Source organism: Eucyclogobius newberryi, unplaced genomic scaffold (genome assembly GCF_026437365.1).
Source record: "Eucyclogobius newberryi isolate DKJ021-1_F unplaced genomic scaffold, fEucNew1.0.hap1 SCAF_20, whole genome shotgun sequence".
Classification (NCBI taxonomy): Eukaryota; Metazoa; Chordata; class Actinopteri; order Gobiiformes; family Gobiidae; genus Eucyclogobius; species Eucyclogobius newberryi.
Window position 1 is genome coordinate 4,595,606 of NW_027315835.1, and position 20,718 is coordinate 4,616,323.

Genomic DNA, 20,718 nt, shown 5'->3' on the forward strand with positions numbered 1-20,718 from the left:
ATGGATATGACAGTATTGCACATGGATATGACAGTATTGCACATGAATATGACAGTATTGCACTATGTAATTAAACGATAGGATGCAATGATTGACGTGAAAGAGTCTCATATTATTTGTTGTTTACATCCCCCGGAACGTTTTCAGGGGATTTTATACATGGATATAATTAAAACCGACACATCATAGTAATAATTGACAATATACGAGTAAACACATATTTATTTGCCTGTATTTCCCGAGTCAGAGTGACAAAAACACGAGTCTGCGTCCTTCAACTAAATCAATCTAGACTTGAGAATCGCTATGATCCGTGTTCTCTTTTTTTTGTTGCAGTGCAGCGTATGTATTTATGACAGATTATCATACCAGCGCGGCGTGTGTGGGTCATTAGGATGCGTAGCGGCGCCTCTCCTCCGGCGAGCTGATCTAAACGGAGATGACGGCCTTGTGCGGACGCCGTCGCCTCACGCTGGTCCGGAGGAAGAGCGCCGTTTCAATAAACAACATTTACACGGCTTTGGCAGGACGGAAAATCAAGAAAAGAGCCTTCGAATGCCAGTAATTACACGGAAAACAATGTGTAAAGATAGTTTTGTGTCGTTAGATGTTCGTGTAAATAGTTCTGTTTTATTATTTATTATTTATGATTTATTAACCAACTGAAATCAGAAGGTTTTTCCTCTGTTTTTGTCCCGTTTTGTGTTTTAATGTCGTCCTTTAGCAAAATGTGGTATCGCCAAGTGCGTTTAAAGTATGCTTATTTTATACTTCAACGTGTACTTTTATATACCAAACGTGGGGCAGTTTACTTCCAAATTATACTCATTGAACTAAAATGCAGATAAGATAATTATGTTTAAAATTTTGCTAAAAAGTTTCAATGTTTTATCCAAGAATATATATATTTTTAGGTTTATAATTTCACTTCCTGTTTGTAATTGATGACATCACGCTAGGACATTACCCAGCAACCACTGGGAAAAACTCATCTAATGTTACCATTTGTTTTATTTGACTTTATTTTGTTGAATTCATGTTTGAAGAGTCAAAAAAGTTGTTTCTTTTGTGTAAATTCTGCATAAACTTTATCTGGAATGAGTGTCCCTGGTGTGATGTCACTTCCTGTCATTTTATACACATTTTTCAACATTTTCTCCACAAATACCTGCTCGATTGGTGTCAAACTATAATTTATATGTACAACTGGTATAAATACACCAAAGACAGTCAAAACTAAGTAAGTATACATACAGTATACCCGTGTACTCGTAGACTTAAGTATACTATCAGAAGTATATAAGTGCATGTCTCTTGCTTTACCAACACATGCAGCTTGTGTCATTCAAAAGGCAGAGGTCACTGACCATTTTTGGCTTTAACTTAACGGAGCCGACGCCACCCGAGTTACAGCTCAGATCTGCGGAGAGGTGTGTGTACGCAGGTCAAACGCTGATGACAAAGCTATCGCCTCTCCACGGACGTGACCTTCCAGAATCAGTTTATTTAAAGACAAAAACTCACAAAGTAGGAACTTGCTACGGCGACAAGACGCGACACGGAACAACAATAATAACAGCCAAAAATATAGATACAAAATTAAAGCTGGAATAAAAAATAGAGTTAAATAAACAGATTTACCTGAATAAATACGCACAATTTACTCGACCACAACATTCGCACGAAACCCATTTAAGAACCGCGGGATTGTTTGAGCCGTTTTGTCTTCGCTACAGACTTTTTACACCAAATGCGGCAGAAGAACGTCTTTAACGAGCAATTACTCTGACGAAACGGCCCCCGAAACCACGGTAAGCAAGAAAGCTTTCGCGCTGTGTCCACAAAGTTGACCTGACTCCCCCTGGAGGCCGACACGTGAAGCTGCAGCACTCAGAGCACGGAAACTTTTGTCCTGAGGGCTGCTACTCACCTCACACTGACACGAGATCTGTTAAACCGTTATTTGAATCACTTTGGACCTTTATTATCCTTGTTTTTAACTACTCAGTGTTGCCAATAAATTACGTTAAATTGACTCATTGATTGATTAGTAGCTTTAGCAATAGCGCTAACAGTTTTACCCTGGTTTAAAGGGCTTCCCTCGCCCACATCGTCGACACATCTCTGTATTGTCCATCCTAATCAAAATTCCACACAGTCTTCGTTTCATATTTTTTGAACCAGTCGTCGTTTTATTTGTTTGCGACCGGTCCTCGCCTCGGTCGGATACGGGCCACCGGAGTGTCGGGTTCACCGCGAGTTCAATTCCTCCGCAGGGACTCGAGCGACTCTACCGTAGGTTTATGCGCGCTTGCATTGCCGGCCCTCTGAGTTTCCGAGCCACTTAGAGGACATTTCGCTCTCCCCGAGGAAAACTACGGCTAACAACAACGCGCACATGTTCGTACCAATATTTACAGATACCGCCGACCCCCCCCCGACGGGCGTTTTAAACATACGCCGGCGAAATATCCTCCCGTGAATGCCGGGAGAAATTGGTTTGAAAATGCCCGGCCATGCGAAACGCCGCGTTGGAGTTTTAATTAGGAGCCTTCCCGGAACTAAGAGGGAGCAAAATGAGAAAATGAAAAATCTGATTCAGTCGGGTAATTTTCACTGTTGGTGGTTAAAGCCAGAGGACGATTAATCAGGGCGGGCGTGTTATGAAGAGGAAATGATCATCAAGGAGTCATGGCCCACCACGCGGGATGTAATCATTATTATTTTTTCATGTGGGATTAAAAAGGAGGAGGTGGGACTCAATGGGCCACTGCGTGAATATATGAATGAATGAAGGAATGAATAAAGGAACAGTTGGAAATAAAAGAAGGCTAAATCCAGGTTGTTAGTGAGAAAAAAAAAAACATCGTGCAAAATATAGATCATGTAACTAAGGGGTAACCGACAAAATAACGGGTTACTTAGCAATACAACACATTTGGCATTATTATATTAATTTTTTTCCCCCCATTTTTTTTTCTCTCTCTCTTTTTTTTTGTTTTTTACCCAAATTTTAAGATGGACACCATAAACTATTACCTCTGATAATAATAATAATAATTAAAAAAAAATCTTAAACTAAACAAACTTCTGATTTGTGAGGAGAATGTGAACGCTGCCATCTGGAGGCAACGAGCGGGACAGCATTGAATAGCATCAATTTACGTTTAACTTATTTTAGAAAATGGGGGAATTAGGATTTATTTTGATTTAGGACATTTCATTCACTGTTTAGCTCACTCTGTGCACCTTTTGTGGCTAAAAAGGCAAAATAAGCAATAATGGAACCTTTACACCATTTAGACGAGCCCTTTAAACAAATGTATAAGTAATTAAAATGTATATGAATTACTGGGATGAAACGTTAATTGTTTTTTTGTTATTTTTATTGTCCAATCTAATAATAAATGAACAAAAACATGGTTGAAAAAATCAGAACAATGTCGATGTAGTACTCATGACTGTCACAAGGGGCAGCACGTGTCTACCTCCTCCAACGTGAGTCTTCTTTTCCTCTGTCGTTGAGCCGTGTTGCGTTCACGACCAACTCGTAATACTCGGAATGTTCATATCTTAAATCAAAACTATCCCCTTTAAATGAAGATCTTAACAACTACAATCTAGGCTCCATTAAGCCCTTCATTATCCATTTTAAATTTTAAAGAATTATTATGGTCATAAAAAGGTTAAGATTCAGAGATATTTTTGCAGTCGAAAGGTCAGCGATTATGTTGTTGATTATTCGACCAGACAAGCAATTATTTCTCTTGTACAGACTTTTAAGAAACATTATCAACTAAATACATGTTGAAATATGAGATTAACTGCGTATGGAGAGACAATATTTCGAAATAAAGTGTATTGTTGAAGAAAATCAGTCATTGTTTGCTCTTCTTTTGACATTTCGATGCTGCTTTTCATGTGTTTTAGAGTTGTACAATCTAAGTAACAATCACAATCAAAATGACTAGTTACAATTAGTTGATAAATCATTGCAGCCCTAATAAAACAATATATAATGCTCAGTCTACTCAATAAACAGGTTTGAAATTATAACTTTTCGAATTTTTAATCAATAACACTGGTTCATTGCCTACATCGATAAAACAAATTAAATAAAAAAAAAAAACTCAACCATTGAAGTGTGACACGACATAAATGAAAAATGTTTTTTTTAACAAAATGTGTTCAGGACCATCTTGTGTTTTTTGTTGGCACAGATATTTATACGATTTTTTTATTCCCTCTGCTTTTCAATTGCGATGGTAATTTAATTGTATGTTAACTTAAATTGTATGTTGTATCTTCGTTAATGTAAACAACACACAATTGAAATAAAGAATTATAATAAATCACCGTAATACTATCGATTAAATACACATTTCTTGTACTGTTGTGGTCATAGGTCGTGTATTTTCCCACGGCCCTGAACGCACCGCTCCGGCTCCCGCGGTATAAACACACGCGGCTGCTAGCTTAGACCAAAACATGGAAAGTGACAGCGTGCAGCCCGAATTATAGCAATAATAATGCAAATAATAATGCAAATATAAAACCGAACTCTATTTATTACATCGAAGTGTGAGACAAAAGCGCCAAAATGGTGAAGGAGCAGTTCAGGGAGACGGATGTGGCCAAAAAGATGTAAGTTTAGATGCTAACGGCGTAGCATGTGAGCTCCGCGGTTAGCACGCCGGTTAGCATGTTAGCTCCGCAGTTAGCACACCGGTTAGCATGTTAGCTCCGCAGTTAGCACACCGGTTAGCATGTGCAACTTGGCAATGTGAAGCAGAACTTTACTGATTTACGCTGCTAAAACATGTATATTTCTTTGCGTTTGAAGAGGAATAAATTATTCTTCAGTGTTTATTTAATGTTTGCAAAGTAATGTAAATAAATAAATACAAATAAAGTAGAAATAGCTAAAGTATAAGTCCTGATTTTTAAATAATTTTGATTTCCTTTGTATCTTGACATATTATTTACTTAAAACTATTGGACAAAAGTGTGATTTTTGAATTGTCATATGTGAAAAATCAACTTCGCATTAGATTATAGCAATAATTTGGCCACTAAATATTGGTAAAAGTACAGTTAAAAGTGAAAATATTCTCTTAGCAAGTATTTAAAAGAATTGTATCATCAATTATAATACGTGCAATACTGTTATACAATTATATATTACTGTTTGTGATCAGGAAAGTAAAATTATGCACTTTTATCCAAATATAATTGAAAATAGTGGTCGGTGAAACAACAAAAAATGTATTTCTTAATCTCTTTTGATAATTTTGAGAACATTATTGAGATATTTTCACATCGCATCATGAACGCGGTGAAAGGAGTTTGTAAATGTCACGTTCAGGTTCAAGTATTGTGCAAAACGTGAAAATTAACCAAAAACGTGCCAAAGGGTTAATCCATAACCATTTATACTCCAGCTGCAACTGTTAAAATGATCATAATCGTATCATCTTTATTGTAATCTGGACTGTAGTCTCAAAATAAAACTCACGCCAAAGAAATGTTTTCATCAATATTATCTATAATTGTTTACTTTCTAGAAGCCTTCAGTCACATTTGTTTGTGTTAAAATGTACATTAAAAAATCTCAGTGTACAACCAGACAACCAATAGAAAAATAATAAATACTAAAATAATTGTTAGTTCCAGTCTTACTTTATACATTTGTTTTGAATAATAATAATAAATAAATGAAGAAAAATTATAAATAAATAATAATTACATAATTAATAAATACATGAATAATTACTGATACATAAACAATAAATTAATGATAAATACATAAATAATAAATACTAATGTATCCAAAACAAGGATTATTTGTGCTACATTTCCCACCTCCAGTAGAACACATTTTGCCCGTCGTCCTCACGTCTCCCTCGATCTTCTTTGTGACCCGCAGAAGCCACATCTGTTTCGGGATGAAGTCGGCCGAGCAGATGCGACAGCAGGCTCACATTCAGGTGGTCAGCAAAAACCTGTACAGCCAGGACCCCCGACGCACACCCCTGCCCCACGGCGTCCTGGACCACCGCATGGTACGGAGTCGCACGCCACACGCACGCCACACGCAGGCCACACGCAGGCCACACGCAGGCCACACGCAGGCCACACGCGGGCCACACGCGGGCCACACGCACGCCACACGCAGGCCACACGCAGGCCACACGCAGGCCACACGCAGGCCACACGCGGGCCACACGCGGGCCACACGCACGCCACACGCAGGCCACACGCAGGCCACACGCAGGCCACACGCAGGCCACACGCAGGCAACACGCAGGCCACACGCAGGCCACACGCAGGCAACACGCAGGCCACACGCAGGCCACACGCGGGCCACACGCGGGCCACACGCGGGCCACACGCAGGCCACACGCAGGCCACACGCAGGCCACACGCAGGCCACACGCAGGCCACACGCAGGCAACACGCAGGCCACACGCAGGCCACACGCAGGCAACACGCAGGCAACACGCAGGCAACACGCAGGCAACACGCAGGCCACACGCAGGCCACACGCACGCCACACGCAGGCAACACGCAGGCCACACGCAGGCCACACGCAGGCAACACGCAGGCCACACGCACGCCACACGCAGGCAACACGCAGGCCACACGCAGGCCACACGCAGGCCACACGCAGGCCACACGCACGCCACACGCAGGCAACACGCAGGCCACACGCAGGCCACACGCACGCCACACGCAGGCAACACGCAGGCAACACGCAGGCCACACGCAGGCCACACGCAGGCCACACGCAGGCCACACGCAGGCCACACGCAGGCAACACGCAGGCAACACGCAGGCAACACGCAGGCCACACGCAGGCAACACGCAGGCCACACGCAGGCCACACGCAGGCCACACGCAGGCCACACGCACGCCACACGCAGGCAACACGCAGGCCACACGCAGGCCACACGCACGCCACACGCAGGCAACACGCAGGCAACACGCAGGCCACACGCAGGCCACACGCAGGCCACACGCAGGCCACACGCAGGCCACACGCAGGCAACACGCAGGCAACACGCAGGCCACACGCAGGCAACACGCAGGCAACACGCAGGCCGCACGCTGTTGAAAAGTTAGTTGTCTTTAAAAAGGCCATTCATATTTTACTATTTTCGATTCTATTCTGTCTCATTGATGACAAAAAAACATGTCTTTCACTGTTGATTTTTTGCAGTCATTTAAAGTGCCCATGACCGGTTTTTGCCCTGACTTAATATGGTGTATTTATACCTGTTGTACTTAGTTTTACCCTAATCGAGCCGGTATTTGTGGAGAAAACGATGAAAAATCACACCAGGGACACTCATTCCAGTCAAGTTTATGTAGAATTTACACAAAAGAAACAACTTTTTTAACTCTCTAAAAATTAATTTAGCAAAATAAAGTTGCTCTCATTTATTTTTAGTCGTCAAATAAAAATATGAGTTTTGGCCCAGTGTTTGCTGGGTAATTTCCTAGTGTGATGTCATCAACTACAAACAGGAAGTGAAATTATAAATATAAAAAATGGGCTATTCTCTGATAACATTTTTATATTTTTTTTAGCAAAATCCTAAACGGATTTCTCTTAACTGCGTTTTAGTTCAATGAGTCGTCCGACCTGTAGGGGGCGCTTTAACGCAAAAGAAATAGCCACATTTATTCCTTCAAATTCTGCTAAACTCCGGTCCTTTTTTCTTCTTTTTAAAACCTTCTTAAATTTGTTACACTTTGATATTAGCGATCAGGGAAATGCAACTTAAATGCACAATCCCTGTTTTCTGAGTTTATAACGTTGACTTTCTTTGTTTCTTTAGGGCACCAGTGAGAAAGACAGACCGTGTTTGACCTGCGGGAAGAACCTGGCCGACTGTTTGGGACACTATGGATATTTGGATTTGGAGTTGCCTTGTTTCCATGTGGGATATTTCAAAGCCACCATCGGAATCCTGCAGGTATAAAAAAGCTCAGGAAGTCGACTTGTACTGTACGTGCAGAACGCCGTGTCGCCTGTAGAGGGCAGCAGAGCACAGCGTTTACAGCAGGAACCATGGAAACAACTACCCCGGGAGAAGGTTTCAGAATATTCACTTTATTTAATACTTCATGACGCCTCGTTTAAGCTGGCGTTAAATCACATGGCAACTGAAACTATGTGTTTTATATTACAGACTGTACAGATTATTATAAAGCACATTGTGAATACTTTTAATACTTTTAATAACAAAGACACTAATTTTCACTAATAAAGCAGTTGTTTATGTTCTCTATCCAGACGCTCTCTCCAGTCACCATATTTGAACATTTATTTGGTTTATAAAGTGTTTAAAGTCTAATTAAAATGAAATATTTGCTGACTAATACAATAATAAAAAACAATAAAATCAATTAAATACAATACAATAAATAAAATAAGTAAAGTAAATAAAATAAAAAAATATATAAATAAATATACAGAAATATATAAATAAAAAAGAGTATAAATACATAATAATACAATAATAATAATAATAATAACAATAATAATAACAACAATAATAATAGCTGAAATAAATTAAATCATTTGTTGCTGCTTTATTTTAAGAGTTTAGGCCAGAGTTAAAAGTTTGCGAGACTGAAAAACGGACCGGCAGCAATTGATTTTGAATTTCACTGTGTAACTTTTCTGCCGAGGTGTGAATCTTACCGCCGGCTCGTCTCCATGGAGATGTTCGCTTCAGCGCCTGGAGTTCTACAAACCCCCCCGAAAAATATTCTTTGGTTGTCGCTTAATTTGAACAACAAACGACACAGTGCCACCACCACACAAATAAAACAACCCAACTCCCAACTAACTAATTAAACGTCACAAATTGCTTCTCTCACACTTTGTTCCAATAGAACTTTTAACGAAAACATTTACAATTACGGGTGTTTTTATTCCAGCAAAACCTTGAAAAAACATGCGCCACGAAGTTTAACGCCAATCCAGACAAAGCGCTAACGATGAAACGCCATGACAACCTTGACATCCTCTTGACACGCCTCTTCTCTCTCTCCTCGTCGACGCCGAACAGATGATTTGCAAAACGTGCTCGCGGATCATGCTGACGAAGGAGGAGAAGCTGCAGTTTCTGGACTTCCTGAAGAAGCCCAACCTGGCCTACCTCCAGAAACGAGGGCTCAAGAAGAAGATCTCGGACAAGTGCCGCAAACGGACCGTCTGCCTCAGCTGCTCGGCCTACAACGGTGAGGCTTTCTGCTCTCCCGGGACTCGCTTCATACAGCACGTTTAAACCACGAGTAGCTGGTCGTGATTAGTATAAAATGTGTGTAACCGAGAAGAGACTTGAGCGCGGGTTGAACCGGCACCGAGTCGAGTCTAAATCTGCACAAAAGTCAGCAAAACGTGGACTTTATTTGACTAAAATGGGATTTTCTATCTTGGGATTTGAGTAAATTTTTAAGATCAGACTCAACAAAGACTAAATTAGAACTCTAGAAAGACTACTGTATTTTCCAGACTATAAGCCACACCGGAGTACAAGTCGCACCAGCCAGAAAATGCATAATCGAGAAGAATAAAACCTAATATAAGTCGCATTGTTTGGGGTAATTTAGAACAGACATTTCATCTTGAAATACAATTTAAAATAATAACAGATGAGAGAACATGGTGAATAGGTGAGACAGAACTGTGGTAAGTGTCTGGTATGTTAGCGTAACATATGAACAGTTATTCAGATAACTATAGCATAAAGAACATGCTAACAAGTTTAGCAAAGCATCAGTTTTACCCCAAATCACTAAATCCATTGAATTATTCTTCCTCTGTGTCACTTCTAAACAACTCCACAAACTCCAGAGGAAGAGGAAGTGCAGATTCTTCTTCTGCGTCGCTTAGAGCCTAGAGCGCCCTCTTGTGGTTGCCAGTGTCAAAATAACTAATAATATCACATAAGTCGCACCCCGGCTAAAACTATGAAAAAAGATGAGACTTGTGAGCATGTAAGTGAGCCGACACTTACATTTACGACCAACTACAGTTAAATAACGTCTTCCTTTTTATGTTTTTAAAAAGGTTGTACTGGATTTTTTGCATGTATTCAAGCCAAATGAGTTTCTCCCTGTCCAGATATATCATAAAAACAGTTGTTTGGTAGAAAATGAGACCGCAGTGTGCTGTCTGCGTCTAATTACAACCTCCACTACCTCAGAGAGTGTGCTTACCTAGCATGCTAGTTGTCGTTAGCGTCGTTGTGACCGCGGCGGTTCGTTTGGATGGCGAGTTCAGGGCCGCTGTAAACCGTAAAAATATGTAAAAAAAAATTGACTTTCTTCCAGGTCCGGTGAAGAAGTGCGGCCTGCTGAAGATCATTCACGAGAAGTACAAGACCACGAAGAAGACGGTGGATCCGTTTGTGTCCGAGTTCATGCAGTCGTTCAACACGGCCATGGAGCACAACAAGATCATCGAGCCCCTGCTGACCAGAGCACAGGTCAGTCGCTTTACAGACCGGAGACTCGTCATCAGAATGTGACGGAGCGACGGCATTTCCTCTGTAAATGCAGTTTAAAATAATAACAGATGAGAGAACATGGTGAATAGGTGTACGTATGCTAACGCTAACACCTTCAGCTACATGACGTATGCTAACGCTAACACCTTCAGCTACATGACGTATGCTAACGCTAACACCTTCAGCTACACGACGTATGCTAACGCTAACACTTTCAGCTACATGACGTATGCTAACGCTAACACCTTCAGCTACACAACGTATGCTAACGCTAACACTTTCAGCTACATGACGTATGCTAACGCTAACACCTTCAGCTACATGACGTATGCTAACGCTAACACCTTCAGCTACATGCCGTATGCTAACGCTAACACCTTCAGCTACATGACGTATGCTAACGCTAACACCTTCAGCTACATGACGTATGCTAACGCTAACACCTTCAGCTACATGAGGCACAGACAGAACTGTGGTAAGTGTCTGGTATGTTAGCGTAACATATGAACAGTTATTCAGATAACTATAGCATAAAGAACATGCTAACAAGTTTAGCAAAGCATCAGTTTTACCCCAAATCACTAAATCCACTGAATTCTTCTTCCTCTGTGTCACTTCTAAACAACTCCACAAACTCCAGAGGAAGAGGAAGTGCAGACTCTTCTTCTGCGTCGCTTAGAGCCTAGAGCGCCCTCTTGTGGTTGTCAGAGTGAAAATAACCAACACCGGCCAAAACTATGAAAAAACGTATATACAGTAGTCCGGGAAATACGGTAATTAATGTAATTTATTCAGTCAGGGCGTCTCACTGGATAATTAGGTCACATCTTAGTCTAAAATAGGACTGGGAATTGCAAGGACACTCACATTTTGATATGATGCATTTAAAAAACTTTATTATGACTTAAAGCTTTCTTAATTGGCCTTTGTGTGCGCGTCACTCAGGTCTGCACAGCGTCAGCCGTGACTTAATGTCATCACAATCAGCCTTTGTTTGGTCAAAGCTTCACAACAGGAACAAGCCATGAAGTCAAACTGTAACGCGCAGACTTCTCCCTCGTCCTCAAATACACAAAGTTCTTCTATGTGCACGTTTAGGAAAAAAAAAAAGTCCATAAATCTGCTAAAATAAGCCAAAGTACGGCCGTCTGTGATTGGTCAGGCCCACAGTGGCTCGAACTGACCGGCGTGAGCATTCGTCTGGCAGAGCGCGGTGACTTCATGGCTAAACGTGGAATGGAGAGTCACATTTATCTAGATTGGTGAAGTTTCTTGTCAATATTTAGTGTCCCAATAATTACAACGTACCGTATTTTCTGGACTTTAAGTCGCACCAGCCAAAAAATGCATAATAGAGAAGGAAAAAACATATATAAGTCGCACTGGAGTATAAGTCGCACCAGCCAAAAAATGCATAATAGAGAAGGAAAAACATATATAAGTCGCACTGGAGTATAAGTCGCACTGGAGTATAAGTCGCACTGGAGTATAAGTCGCACTGGAGTATAAGTCGCACCAGCCAAAAAATGCATAATAGAGAAGAAAAAAACATATATTAGTCGCACTGGAGGATGAGTAAATAAGGATAAATATAAGTCGCACCCCGGCCAAAACTATGAAAAAAGGTGCAACTTATAGTCTGGAAAATACGGTAAATGTGTTAAAAACAAGCTTTTAAACGCATAACTTTGACATATTTTCCACCTCTAGTGTCGCAACATGTCAATATTTATATCTTTTAGCACGTCTTGTCCAAACACATTTGAATCATGATTGGTTAATGTATTAAGGTGTAACGATCAGACGAGGGTGAAATGTCTGTAAAAACGTGTCCCACCGCGCTCGCCGTCCCTCCAGGAGAACCTGAACCCTCTGGTGGCGCTGAGCATGTTCAGGAGGATCCCGGCGGAGGACGTCCCGCTGCTGCTCATGAACCCGGAGGCGGGCAAACCCTCGGACCTGATCCTGACCCGGCTGCTGGTCCCGCCCCTCTGCATCCGCCCGTCCGTCGTCAGCGACCTCAAGTCCGGCACCAACGAGGACGACCTCACCATGAAGCTCACCGAGATCATCTTCCTCAACGACGTCATCAAGAAGGTCGGTGGAAGCGTGGGCAGAAGTTCACTGTGAGCTGGACGTCCACATGTGGTCGGTACTGTGAAGGCGGTTTTGGAGATTCATTTATTATGTAAGAAAATGTAAGAAATTAACTTTTTTAATTTAATGCTTTTTCAATTTTGTTTAATATATATATAGAATGAAATAAAATGAAATAAATTGAAATAAAATGAAATACAAATTAATACAATAAATACTATTCAAACTATTAAAAATAAATGAAATAAATGAAATAAATGAAATAAATGAAATTAAAACTATTAAAAAATAATAATACAAAAATGAATTATATGAATACAATTAAGGCACAGTAAGTCTAATTGTCAAGTCCCATTTTAAAGTTGATAAAATTTGGCCATTTCCAAATGTAATTCCCCCCTCATGTCGGTTCAGTCCTTGATTGTCGGTCTGGTTTGAGTCATCCACGTCTTTGTAATTGCCTTTTTCCCTGCCGCCACCAGTACGTCCCAAAGGTATCCACTTATTGTGGCAGGAGTTTTGAGGCCCAGACACACAGTTCTAAAATCGAGAGTGATGACAGTGTCAAAACCGGTCTGCAGTGCATCGTGAACTCGTGAGCGACTGCGTATTTTAAACAAGCCTGTGGCGTTCCGGCTTTAATCCAACACAAATATTGTACTCGTAACGTACAAAAACAATTTATTTTCAAGGCTGATTTTGCCATTTCCATTCACATTTCAGCCTCGCAAAACGGTTCACTCTGCGTTCAATACACTTTTCAAAGTGTAAAGTGTTTGAAATGCTATTGGTCGAGCTAGAACCAGTTACTGGACAAAGTCATGAGGATTTTTTTGAGCAAATAACCTCGCTTGAATGAGGTCGTATATTGTCTGTGTTCATCTCACACTTTGCTGAACATTTCTGGCAGTAAACTTTCTATAGTCTGCTGCTTTCTGTCGAAACATCCTCTTGTTAATGAATGGTGAAGCCGGACATCTATTGGCAGATTTCCCAAGATGCACTGTTTTATTGAGTGTAAAATTGCCTTCAGATGCTTGGTGAATCTTAAGGGAGGAGATGAACTGGCCTTTCTCGTTTTATAGATGTATTGCTGTTCAGAGAGGAGAGATGACCTGTAACAAATAATAACCTGTCACGATTATCGGGTTGATCATTAATCGTGATTATTCAGGACACGGATTTATCATAAGAAGAAAAAACAATAATTGTGACGCAAAATTAAGTATTTTTAGTTAAATCAAAGCCCAAAAAATGTAATTAAATGTACATAATTTTTATTTATCTGGCGATTTTCTTTTCTTCACATTTAACTTAATTTTGTCTTTCAGAAAGCCTATTCTTGTAAATCCGGTCACAAACTTGAGGAACAGTCACACGTCAGACCACGAGAAAATGACAGATTTCACTGTTTGGTCGCAGTCTCAATAATCGTAAATAATCGTTAAATCGTGATGTTTTTCCTCACAATAATCGTTACACTAACATTTGATTTCGTGATGTCCCTTCATGTGATCGTTCCTCAAGTTTGAGACCAGCTTTACAAAACTTTCGACAAAATACAGTTAAATGTGACAAAAACAGCCAAATAAATACATTTAGCTCTATTTTCTGGACGACAGACTTAACTAAAAATGTAATTTTGCTTCTAAAATTTTCACGATCATGATTTTTTTTTGGTTCTTACGATTATATTGTGGCCCGAATAATCATGATTATCGATTAACCTGGTAATCGTGACATCACTAGTAACACGTCAGACCACGGGAATGAAAGAAAATTTAAGATTTTCCTGTTGTTTGATCTCAAAAATCACAAATATGGTTAAATCGCAATGTTTTTTTCACAATAATAAAAAAATATATTGTGACTTCCCTAATCTAACCTAAGTAACTACAACAGAACAATGTTAACAAAGAGTAAACTAAAATGTAATCGCATCGCACAAATCCAGCTTGTCGGTACATCTGAGCTAAAGTTTGTGTTTTTGCTGCAGCACCGTGTGACCGGCGCCAAGACGCAGATGATCATGGAGGACTGGGACTTCCTGCAGCTCCAGTGTGCGCTCTACATAAACTCTGAGCTGTCCGGCATCCCGCTCAACATGGCCCCCAAGAAGTGGACAAGGGGCTTCGTGCAGCGGCTCAAGGGCAAACAAGGTACGGCCCCGGAGTGTGGCACGGACCGGAGCAGAGGGCTACCGGACTGTGCACCGACGAGTAACGTGGGGCTAGGAAGCATGGGGCTAGGAAGTGCGGGGCTAAATGTGGACCAAATCTCGATTGGAATTAAACTGCGCCCAAACCATGACTAAACAACTATGTTTCACAATATCGTTTTTTTTGTTGTTGCTTTTTTTTATTTACTAAAACAAAGCAACACCTTAACAGCTGACCCCCCCCCAAAAAAAAACATAAATAAAACCCCCACGACAAGATCCCCTTTTTTTGCTATTTTACTTTTTATTAGAACAAAACAGATTTTCACAATATTCTGAATGTAGGAAAAAAAACTAAAGTTATATTATATAATAAAAAACATTTAACAGTTGAACCCTCCACTAGAAAAGTACCACACTTTCAATGACATTTTAATTTAATTTAAAGGAACGGAAGTGAAAATACTAAGGCCCGACAGTTTCTGACAGTTTGCAAATTATATTCACACCGGCGCTGAAGATTATAATTGCTGTTCTGCCCACAGGAATAGAAGCTTTAGAAAGTATCACATATAAATCATCTTTTCTTGATTAATCCTAAAGGAAAGGCTTTTGCAAACCGTCAGAAATGGCACATTGGATTCCGTCTGGTCTTAGTGTTTACACGTGGGTCTCTTTCGTTTAGATTGAGTGAAAACGTGAGCGATGTAATTAAAAGTGCACTGCTTCTGGATAGAGTTTGAACTTGCCGTCTGGATTAAGTCGTCCATCGTTCTCAGGAGTCCCGAGTTTGTGCGTCCGATTCCGTGAGCTGTTGTGGTCGTTCACTTTGGAGTTTGCGCGTTCTCGTCGTCCCGCTACAAACGGAGTAATAAAGTAATGTCCACTCTGGTCCGGGCTCTCGAGTCAAAGGGACGGGTCAAAAACGGACAAATAAATGGAAGAAAACATGTCAAAAATGAGTCCTCTGGTTTTGACTTTTGACCTTCTGAACGCCATTTTCAGTCGTTCTTTTTCCGACCTCAGATGGAAAATGGCGAAACGTCTTGATCTTAAAAACGTTGTCCTACTGGATTTTCACACGGGGCCCAAAAGAAAGAGAATAAAATGTGTTTAAGATGAGACAACAGAAGTCCTCGGTGGTAGAGCTGTCTTGTTTAAGTCGTTTTAAGTTGATTCATAAATATCGATGTCTTTGTTGACCAAACTACGTCAAAAATACTTTTATTTGGATTGTTAAGTGTGTACTACAGCAGAAAGACATGTAGTTAGTCCTGGTTTAGGAAACTTAACCTATTAACCCAGGTTTGGACTGATTTAGACTTTAAAGCGCCCCCTACAGGTCGCACGACGCATTGAACTAAAATGCAGTTTAGATGAATATATTTAGTTTAATTTAACAACAAATTAGAAAAAAAATATCACAAAATAGCAATTTCTTTAGGTTTATAATTGTAATTGATGACATCACACTAGGAAATTACCCAGCAAACACTGGGCCAAAACTTATCTAATGTCACAATTTTTTTATTTCGACCAATAAAAATATATGAGAGTGACTTTATTTTGTCAAAATTAATCGAAATTAATGTTTAGAGAGTTCAAAAAGTTGTTTCTTTGTGTTAATTCTGCATAAACTTTGACAGATTTTTCAACGTTTTCACCATAAGTACCTGCTCGATTGGTGTAAAACTATCATTTACATGTACAACAGGTATAAATACACCAAATAAAGTCAAAATTAGAATATCATTTAAGAACTTGGAGAAAAAGGTGTCACTGTAGCTTTACTAAATCTTCCTTTTTAAAATCCAAAGCTTTAGATTTCTAGACAATTACCATCTTTTGTGTCGCAGTTGTCACGTCTAGAACCTTGTCTCCCGCAGGACGCTTCAGAGGGAACCTGTCGGGGAAGAGAGTGGACTTTTCGGGCAGAACCGTCATCTCTCCGGACCCCAACCTGCGGATCGACGAGGTGGCCGTCCCTGTGCACGTGGCCAAAATCCTCACGTACCCCGAGAAGGTGAGGACTCTGACCACTCACTAAGAAGCAAATCCACATAGAGAGTCAAGTCAATCAAAACGACCAAACTACAGCTTCTAAGAGTTCAGGAGCGGCGTTCAGGAGACGTTTTACTTTGAAGTTTTAAGGAAAATCAGCTGCGATAAAAGATAAACGTGGTTATTGATTTATTGCTAATTTCACTTGAAGTTAATCTCCAAAAAAAGTGGTCTTAATTTATGATTTTGGCCTAAATTATGCTGATAAATGAAATGTTTGTTTTTCATTCAAGGTGTTTGTCTCATGTTCTCCTTAATTATCCGTTAGAAAGTGTATTGTTTGAACTTAAAGTGACGTGACAGGTTTTTACGATGTTCTAATTTTGACTATTTGGTGTGTTTTATACCTGTTGTACATATAAATAATATTTTTACACCGATCGAGCAGGTATTTGTGGAGAAAACGTTTAAAAATCTGTAGAAAATGACAGGAAGTGACATCACAGCAGCGACGCTCATTCCAGTCAAAGTTTAAGCAGAATTTACACAAAAGAAACCACTTTTTTGACTCTTTAAATGAAATCAACAAAATAAAGTTGCTCTTATATATTTCTTATAGCAAATAAATAAATGGTGACATTAAATGGGTTTTGGCCCAGTGTTTGCTGGGTAATATCCTACTGTGATGTCACCAATTACAAACAGGAAGTGAAGTTCTGGGATAAATAGTTTTTTAGCAAAATTCTAACTATATTTCATCCGACCTGTAGGGGGCGCTTTAGCACTTTAATGTCAATAATTGGGAATAATGTGTAAAATTGTGACAAAATTTTCTCACATTTATTCCATTTACACCTCCAAATAAGAGGATTTAACAGGACAGTCTACATTTTAATAATAACTACATATTTTTTTCAAACATCGCTTTTTATTTTATCGTCATGTAATTAAAATATGCTAACGTTGTGTTTGTTCCGACTCGAGCTCCATTCAGCGCGGTCCAGAACTTTTTAAAGTAGAAAACAAGCCTGTGTGTCATGTTATTTTTTTTTTACCATCTGTATGAAGGTGAACAAGGCCAACCTGGAGCTGTTGAGGAAGCTGGTTCGAAACGGCCCCGATGTTCACCCAGGGGCCAACTTCATCCAAAACCGCTCCACGCAAATGAAACGGTGAGTTGGGACCGCACTTGGGGACCGCACTTGGGGACCATAAGATGGTTTCCCTCTGTTCAAGTCCTTGCTCTTCGTCAGGCCTGTTTTACATTCAAATAAATTAATGTCTCTGTTGAATATTAAAACGTCACGTCTGGCAAAGGATTGATTTGATTTATATGTAAAGCACTCTTTACATTTCTTGTATGAAAAGGATTGTATAAATTAAGTATGATTTGATTTGAAGCAGCGCTTCTGACACGGACCACTGCAGATTGAGACGCCCCATAAAAGATGGACCAAACCAGGTCCAAACCAGGTCTAAACCAGGTCCAAACCAAGACTAAACCAGGTCTCAACCAGGTCTCAACCAGGTCTCAACCAGGTCTCAACCAGGTCCAAACCAGGTCTCAACCAGGTCTCAACCAGGTCCAAACCAGGTCTCAACCAGGTCTCAACCAGGTCTCAACCAGGTCTCAACCAGGTCTCAACCAGGTCTCAACCAGGACTAAACCAGGTCCAAACCAGGTCTCAACCAGGTCTCAACCAGGTCTCAACCAGGACTTAACCAGGACTTAACCAGGACTAAACCAGGACTAAACCAGGACTAAACCAGGACTAAACCAGGTCTCAACCAGGTCTCAACCAGGTCTCAACCAGGTCTCAACCAGGTCTCAACCCGGTCTAAACTCGGTCTCAACCCGGTCTCAACCCGGTCTCAACCCGGTCTCAACCCGGTCTCAACCAGGACTAAACCAGGACTAAACCAGGTCTAAACCAGGACTAAACCAGGACTAAAAACACCTCATTACTCGGTCTTTTCACGCTTGCTTTGATTGTACTTTGTTCCAGGTTTTTGAAATATGGTAACCGTGAAAAGATTGCGCAGGAGCTCAGGTTCGGCGACGTGGTTGAACGACACATGATTGACGGGGACATCGTTTTGTTCAATCGACAGCCTTCTCTGCACAAGCTCAGCATCATGGCCCATATTGTGAGTTCTCCAACACAGAGGCACAACACAAATGTCATGTTTGTGTTTACGGGAAGACGCACAACACAAATGTCATGTTTGTGTTTACAGGAAGACGAGCAACACAAATTAACCCCAAACTAGCTGCTGGCACTTCTCTATTTAGTGAGTTTTAATCACGATTGCATTCATTAACAAAAACGTAGTGAACAAAAGACAACGCAGATTCAGTTCAAAACGAAATGGGGAAAAGCAGATGGAAACATAAGTTTAATTTCTCACCAAATGCAGACTCGGTCTTGTGATAAACTGCTGTATTTCCAGTGGTGAAAACTTGGCAAAAGGAAGCTGGACGTGAAAAGACGGCGTAGAGACAGATTAGTTGCACAAAAAGCTGATGATAAGACGTCAGTTTTACCTGTTTTCTGCAGCTTTAGCCATCAAAAACATACTTTGAGTTGTATTTGGTTTCATTTGCGCTTGTTACAACAATCCTGTTTACGAGCACCTCCTTCTCTGATCCTCACAAAAACACTTGGTTTCTAATTTTCCGATTTGTGACGTCAAAGATAGAATTCCAGTGGTCTCATGTGCAACGTTTTTAAATCCGTAAATCCTGGCAGGACTCTTTCTTGAGCGTATTACAAATATTATTTACGTCAAATATTAGTGCAACTCATTCCATGAACCCGAGAGTTGAAACAAGAAGAAGATTCAGTTGTATCATCTGGACTGAAAAAACAATAAGTTTTGACTCATCCAAGAGTCATTGTCAATCTGCGAATCAAGATCGGGAACTCGGATATTTATTCTAATCTGGGAAGGCCCTGCCCACTGGGCGGGACCTCCTGATGAAAAGGTGTTATTGGTTTCACCAGAAACTAGCCTTTTGGTTTACTATGAGTCATTTAACGGGCTATCAGCCTCCTATTGTCCCTAGCTCACTCTCTCTCCTCCCTGTGTAACTGATTAGCCTCTGCATACTCTGGGCGTCGACCTCTCCAGGGGTTCAGAATTCCATTATAAACAACAGGAAGGTTGAATCTAACCCCCATGTCTATTTAATGATGGTCTTTCTTCTTTAACTCCTCTTTCAAACCATCTTTTCTCCTGCTTAGAATCTTCTCACTGTCTTCAATAGAGTGGTTTGTGGCTTATAGGATGAAGATGCACGGCGCTCTGTGGTCCTGAACTCCAGTGTCTTCTGTGCTGATACAGCCTCTTGTGAAGTGGCTGTTTAGTCTCTCCTATGTACCGCTCTTTACATTAATTACCTTGATTTGCAGATTGAGAATGACTCTTGAATGAGGATCGAAACGTATAGTTTTTTCAAAAAACAGTCCCGATGAATACGACTTCAATTGTAGAAAAAGATTCACTCTCCTGGACGAATGAGGGATTACACCGACATGAACCATTGTGTATTTGTGAGTTTATTTACCCTCGGCGCCGAAGCCGGAGACGACACCACTGCTCTACTGAAGCTTTTAAAACAGAAATAACTAAACATGACTAAAAAATATGACAGGTCTATTCTTCCTCTAGGTTTTCTCTTAAACACGTGAAATATGACCCAAATATTAGTGATACAGTTGGTGATAAACTAAGGCTACACGTCTCCTTGAAGTTTGCACTGTATAACATGTTTTTCAAGGTTTTTTGTTGCCAATAAAAGCTCCAGTAAAGAATAAGTAAGTTTAGTGTCGTACTGAGAAACATTCCAGGCAAAGCGGTAAGTAACGTTGAGTGACAGACCCCCACAGTTACATTGTGCAGCTTTGAACAACGTGAACAAAGAAAAAACACAAAAGA

At 40.5% G+C, this 20,718-nt stretch overlaps 1 protein-coding gene across 2 annotated transcripts in view; it reads left to right on the forward strand.

Annotated features, from left to right (window-relative positions):
• Positions 1-4,476: 4,476 nt before the first annotated feature.
• polr3a (polymerase (RNA) III (DNA directed) polypeptide A) overlaps positions 4,477-20,718 on the forward strand; it is a 70,631-nt gene continuing 54,389 nt past the window's right edge. For both annotated transcript variants that reach the window (XM_072455967.1, XM_072455968.1), the window contains exons 1-10: positions 4,477-4,644; positions 5,927-6,062; positions 7,842-7,979; positions 9,081-9,252; positions 10,348-10,502; positions 12,381-12,620; positions 14,617-14,779; positions 16,665-16,801; positions 17,848-17,951; positions 18,786-18,927. In XM_072455967.1, the coding sequence (XP_072312068.1) occupies positions 4,601-4,644; positions 5,927-6,062; positions 7,842-7,979; positions 9,081-9,252; positions 10,348-10,502; positions 12,381-12,620; positions 14,617-14,779; positions 16,665-16,801; positions 17,848-17,951; positions 18,786-18,927 (1,431 nt within the window). In that variant the 5' untranslated portion in view covers positions 4,477-4,600. The remainder of the gene's footprint in view (positions 4,645-5,926; positions 6,063-7,841; positions 7,980-9,080; positions 9,253-10,347; positions 10,503-12,380; positions 12,621-14,616; positions 14,780-16,664; positions 16,802-17,847; positions 17,952-18,785; positions 18,928-20,718) is intronic.